The sequence below is a fragment of the Seriola lalandi genome, unplaced genomic scaffold, assembly GCF_002814215.2.
Source record: "Seriola lalandi dorsalis isolate HSWRI2012SDOR001 ecotype SW California unplaced genomic scaffold, Sedor1 jcf7180002002281, whole genome shotgun sequence".
In the NCBI taxonomy this organism is placed as follows: Eukaryota; Metazoa; Chordata; class Actinopteri; order Carangiformes; family Carangidae; genus Seriola; species Seriola lalandi.
In genome coordinates, this window is record NW_019472937.1 from 1 (window position 1) to 6,327 (window position 6,327).

Genomic DNA, 6,327 nt, shown 5'->3' on the forward strand with positions numbered 1-6,327 from the left:
TAATAATAATAATGTAATAAGTCTAATACAATTAATATTCTCCAGTCACAATAAAGACAATGAGGCACTGTCCTTCACAGCACATATCTTGAGGAGGAGCTGCACATAGCCCGAGAACGTCCTCAGCCTCGTAATGACATGTATGAGAAGATGGTGGCTATGGACCCAGAAGCCCCAACAGTCCATGAACGAGCCCAGCAGGCAGTGCTGAAGACTAGGTACATGCAGTGGAGGGAGACGCTGAGCTCCACAGCAACTCTGGGATTCCGCATCGAGGGATTCAGGGTATGCTCTTCATAGATGGTTGTTTCAGGTCATTGATCCATCGTGATATAGTGAATAAATGCTGCTAGGTTTGACAGTCCTTTTTTGCACCAATAAAAATTACAATTTTTTTTATTGCTACAAATATTGGATTCCAATGCTGAGATTCGTACTTTTAATGTGCAGAAGGCAAATGAAGAATGCCACACAAACTTCAAAAGAACCAAAAGCAGAGAGCAAGTGATGGCAGCACTTGACAAATTTGTTGAATCCAGTACGCACATTGTGGTGAGTGTAGCATTCACTGACTTTGTTTACTTCTATTGCTACTTCTTCCTTTGTAATTCTTGTATCTTTCCCTTCAGTGGGGTTATCTGAGACAGCTGAAACAGTTGCGGCAGGTCTTGGAGGCATCTGACTTCTTCAGAACACATGAGGTAAGCTGTGTGATAGTTTTGTTGAACAGTGTACCAGATGTTTTGATTAAGATTTTGCGAAAGTAAAGGAGAAAACACACATATCTTGTTCCAAAAGATCTATACTGGAAATGAATGATGTGTTTTTGAGCCTATTTTTGTTAGCAGGTCTGGGCAGGCTTAGGCTAATAATATAGTACATTTGTCATTTTTCATTTTTTCTTAACAGCTGTTTCCCTGCAGGTTGTCGGCAGCTCCTTACTGTTTGTGCATGACTGGACAGGCAGAACAGGAGTCTGGATGATTGACTTTGGAAAGACAGTGGCCTTGCCGCCACACCTCACACTGGACCACCGCACTCCCTGGGCAGAGGGCAATCGAGAAGATGGCTACCTGAGGGGTCTGGACAACCTCATTGATATCCTAGCCGATATGCTGCCACTGACCTGAATGCCACTTTAAAAATGTGTGGAAATCCAATGTCAGACTTCCTTCATCACTCAGAAATGAATGACTGCAGATGGCTTGGCTTCTGAAATGATTGTGTTGTCAGACTTGATAGAATGAGCTCTATAGGAAAATAAAGCAATGAACAAAAGTATGAGGGGGGTAAAAAATTAAAGATGTGTGATTCGTTACAGGAGTCCTCTATGAGTGTCCTTTAGGACTGTGAGATGTAAAATTAATTGTTTTATGTTATCTAAAACTAAAGCCATAGAATCTAATAATACATAAGCCCATAATGTATTTAATTTTAAACCACTACATCTAGAAGGTGATTGCAAATGACTGACAATAAATAATCACAAAAACCACAATTTGAAAGGAGCCTAATAAATCTATCAGATTAAATCTCATGGATTAACTAAAACTAAAACCAGGCTTTTCTCATCAGAGTCAAGTCACTGAGTGTGAGTGAAGTGGGCTGGTAACCGGAGTGTAAGCAGCTGTGTAGTGTCCAGTTTTATATGACCGCACCAACCAATCAGATATAAATAAACTTTGATTATTTGAATGTGGTATGTTTATGGTTGGTCAAACAGACAAGGACAAAATTAAGTATTTTTTTCTTTAATTTTGTTCACTGTGTTTCACTTAAGTGAGATATGACAACTATGGATTGCCATGAAGTTTGGTTTCATCTAGGGCCATCAACAGGTTGAAAACTCTCAGCACTACTTTGTGTTTACTGAAAATCAGCAAATGGTTACATGCTAAGTTGAGATAGTGAAAATGTTAAACATCATATCTGGTAAACATCAGCATGTTAGCATACTGGCTTTAGCATATAGCTCAGTTATACATAAGTAGAGACCCACACAGCCGCTAGCATGCTGAAGACTTTATCTACTTTATCTACAAATTAAACTAGGCCCAAAGACAGCAATAGCAGATAAACATTATCTGATGCAGTGTTTATCGGAGCAATAAAGAGTAATATTATATCACAGTAGTTTTACTTTCATTTATTGAAAGATCAGTGACTAGAGATTATGCCATTATCAGCTGTTAAAGTTTCTGATCAGTTTATTTTCAGTTACACATTGAGATTTTAACATTGGTTTATCCTCCCTGCAGCTGACACCTAGACAGGAACCCTGCTTTTAAATTTAAAAGCACACAATGAGCTCATTATTTAAAAACATATATTTTATTGTCTTGGTATTGGTTAAATGAATTGTAAAGTAATTCTGGTGGGAAAGTAATGCATTGATGCATTCATTAAGATATCATGTAAAAATGATTGATAAGTTGTGCTCTAAATCTGAACAGATGAGGATATGAATCAAACTTGACTGGCGACATGAAGGTAGATGTGCTCTCTGTCTTCCACACCTGTCCTCTCCTGTCACTCAGCCATGAGACGGCTGGCAGAGGGAACCCCTGCCCTTGCCTGCAGCATCACACAAGATTAAAGGGATGGACAGACAGAGAAACTGAAAGTCATGCTCAACAAATCCTCCCACACAGTCTGCAGCAACAACAAAAAGCCCTCTCAGAGGGACTGGAAGCTGCACAGTACAACTACAGTCTGATATGGTGGCTACTGAGCAAACCCCACTGGGGCAGTTTTAGGTTCAGTGACTTGCTCATGCCCTAACTCATGTTTATCTGATGAGCTTATGTACATATAATACAACCCTACATGTACTTACATGACGCTTGTCTAACGGTCTAATGTTTGTATCACTGCTAAACATTCATTTCAGTTGATCATCTTCTTCAATCAGGACTTGAAATTCCTTGGTTGATGTAACTCAGTGATTAAGGGACCAATTATTTAAAGTAAACCTTGTGTCACTTGTTGCTCTTGCAGGAGAAGTTGATTTGAGGCGTGATGAAGGCTTGAGAGAAAAGGAAAGTGCTTTTAAAATGAAGAGATGACTGCACCAATCAGGGTGTGCTCAAAGACAGAGGGTGTGGGCAAGGGAATGATGATGTCAGTGTTTGACAGATGAAACATCAGACAGCCTCTCTGTTTGCATAAAAAACTCCAGAGGCTTCCTTTCGCTGGTCATTGTTCAGCAGATCCATGGATCGAGCACAGCAGATCAGCAACGCTCAGGAAACGGACACCGCTGTCAAGGAGACCAGGTACTAAGTGTTTGTTTTTTTTATTTAAATTAAACTGATAATTTGGTCTATGCGTGGATTACATATCTTACACCTCTACTGACTCATGAATTTAGTGTTTCCTTGTCACAAATGTCTTTATGATTTATTGATTTAACCAAAACTCGTCACATTTTCAGTCAGATTTTTGTGGTTGAATTAATTTTTTATTAATAAGGGGAAATATAAAGCATATACAGTTATGCAAAATTAAATAATAATAAGATATTACCATATTAGTGAACGTACTGCTAATATATGTGTTTTTTGTTTTGTTACAGGCTATTATCTTCAGATGCTTAATCTTCTAAATAATCAAAGCAGCCCTCTGTAACCCTCTTCAAGAGATGTTTTGCGTCCTAATGTAATTTTAGAGCCAGATGTATCCCTGTGAATTTGAACCAACAGTGTTTCATATAGTCAGTGCATTCAAGTGATGCATGCAAAACATAGTGTGAGTCTGTGACTTGGCAGCGCTGGCAGAAGCAGTGCATGTTGTTGCAGTGGTGTATCTGTGCTGCTGCTGTGCTCATGGCTCAGAGGAGGGCTGCCGGTGGCTGCTGCTGCCCCAGGGTGCCCATGAATGAAGACAACGCCCGTTTCTGCCTTCTGGCTGGGCTCATCTTACTCTACTTATTATGTGGGGCTGCCATCTTCTCAGCCCTGGAGCACCCCTTTGAGCTGCGTGCCCGACGCCTCTGGAAACAACAGCTGGACAACTTCACCCAGCGGTATAGGGTCAACCTGGGTGCCCTACATACTCTGCTGAGACAGTACGAGGAGGCGAATGGAGCTGGGATCAGAGTGGATGCGCTGAGGCCCCGATGGGACTTTTCTGGAGCTTTCTACTTTGTGGGCACTGTGGTCTCTACTATTGGTAAGTGTTCACCTTTACAAAGTTTTATACAACTTCTTCTCAGATTCTTCTTCAGAAGTTCTTCCATATTGCTTATGAAATACTAAGTCCAAAACAGTACTGTTTACGAACCATGACCTTTGAACCTTTTATTTTGTATGTCTTCTCAAGGATTTGGCATGACCACACCAGCGACCATCGCTGGAAAAATATTCTTGATCTTCTACGGTCTCATTGGCTGTGCTGCCACCATCCTCTTCTTTAACCTCTTCCTGGAGAGGATCATCACGATGCTAGCTTACATCATGCGCTGGTGTCATGAACGTCGGCTGAGGTGTGGTGGGGTTGGGGTGATGTCGAGCAGGGAGGAGACATCGGGCGAGGAGGACAGCCTGGAAGGCTGGAAACCATCAGTCTATTATGTTATGCTGATCCTGGGAATAGCATCTATCGTGATCGCCTGCAGTGCCTCCACCCTGTACTGCACCATGGAGAACTGGAGTTACGTGGACTCCCTCTACTTCTGCTTTGTGGCCTTCAGCACCATTGGCTTCGGGGACTTGGTGAGCAGTCAGAGACAGCAGTATGAGTCCCAGGAAGCCTACCGGCTCGGGAACTGCCTTTTCATTTTAATGGGAGTATGTTGTATCTACTCACTTTTCAATGTCATTTCTATTGTCATAAAGCAAACTCTCAACTGGATTCTGGGTAAGCTGGTCTGCTCGGGGCAGCATCAGCTCTGCTCTTGCTGTGCACCTGGCTGCTGGGGGCTCTGCTGCCCCTGCCTCCAAAACAAAAATCACAACCAGAGGCGCCTGCCTGCACACATCAGGCAAAAATGCTTAAAACGCAACACGGTGCAGCCGATCTCATCCCACTGCCCTGCAGGAAGACACGGCTACACAGACGGCTCAGTGGAGACAGTGTGTGACAGTGAGACGGAGGCAGGTGCAGTGGCTGATGGGGTATACGTGGGCCGTCGTCTGTCAGGAGAGATGATCTCTGTCAATGAATTCATGGTGTCCAATAAGGTGTCTCTGGCACTGCTGCAGAAGCAGCTGAGCGAAACAGCTCATCAGGGCCCACGGCAGAGCTACGGCCATCAAAATGGATTCTCTGGTGGAGTAGGGGCCTTGGCCATTATGAATAATCGCCTACAAGAAACCAGTGTGGATAGATAGCACCACATTGTATAACACACTAAGATTTTATTTGTGTGTACATTGTTTTAGGGTCTTTATATTAGAGCCCTAATCCAACCTGTTTCATAACTGAGTGATCTCAAGAAAGTCAATAATTTGCCCTCTCAGCACGACACAACAAAGAGATAGATGGAATCATTTTCCTCTAATTAGCCTCTGTTTAGAGTCTCTCTGAGTAATGTCAGTGGAAGTCTATGCAGATAATAGCAGACCTCCAGCATGGATGCTGGACACCAAATAATTGTTCACATTTTGTTCTGTGAGGAGAAAGATGAATACAGTTTATAGAATTCAGCATCACTGTGAAGAGGGGTCTGATTTCCTGAAGTGATTGGCTCATACAAACGCAATCAGATGAAAGAAGCAGTGAAGGACCACTCAAAGGGGACTGCTGATTTAAGAGTGCTGCACATGTCACCCGTCCTTCTCTACAAATATGGTTGTATGTGAGGTAGCAGTCAGTATTAGTGAACATACAGACATAGCCACACTATCTACAGTCTCCTCTAAGGTAACAGACATCTGCATATATAAAACATTTGAATTGTGATTAGTTTTTCAACAGAGCTTCTCAAACCCACTACAGGAGCTCGGAGAAAGAGACATTTTAATTTGTTGATTGCACAGAAGTAGCCCACCTTTTTTTCATCAGCCCATGTCATTGAAATTCACAGTAATCATGAAAGAGCACTGAGATCCAGAGTTTTCAATGGAGCACATCTAATCAAATGTGGCCTGTAGAGGACGTCCTTATGTCAATAAGTGCTGTACAGATAGCCATAGGATCACAGGAACCGAACGGTGAGCAAGATTCGGTCTCTCATTGGCCAGCTGGAGGAGATCCTTTACTATGCAAGAAAACCCATTTAATCCATCCTGTGTCATCCTGTATCATCTATAAGGCAGATTTTCATCAGTGCTTTGGATGAGTGTGTGGAGAAAAGCTTCCTCCTTAGAGATCTCACAGGAACCAAAA

At 42.3% G+C, this 6,327-nt stretch overlaps 2 protein-coding genes across 2 annotated transcripts; both read left to right on the forward strand.

Annotated features, from left to right (window-relative positions):
- Window positions 1-62: 62 nt before the first annotated feature.
- Window positions 63-1,318, forward strand: LOC111665496 (inositol-trisphosphate 3-kinase A-like). Its single transcript, XM_023420536.2, has 4 exons — window positions 63-285; window positions 451-552; window positions 630-701; window positions 924-1,318. The coding sequence occupies exons 1-4, from the start codon at window positions 139-141 to the stop codon at window positions 1,128-1,130; spliced, it is 528 nt and encodes a 175-aa protein (XP_023276304.1). The 5' UTR covers window positions 63-138; the 3' UTR covers window positions 1,131-1,318.
- Window positions 1,319-3,767: 2,449 nt separating this feature from the next.
- On the forward strand, window positions 3,768-6,017 carry LOC111665490 (potassium channel subfamily K member 13-like). The gene is made up of 2 exons (XM_087176981.1): window positions 3,768-4,170; window positions 4,321-6,017. Exons 1-2 carry the CDS (start codon window positions 3,786-3,788, stop codon window positions 5,328-5,330), a joined length of 1,395 nt encoding a protein of 464 aa, XP_087033107.1. The 5' UTR covers window positions 3,768-3,785; the 3' UTR covers window positions 5,331-6,017.
- Window positions 6,018-6,327: the final 310 nt, after the last annotated feature.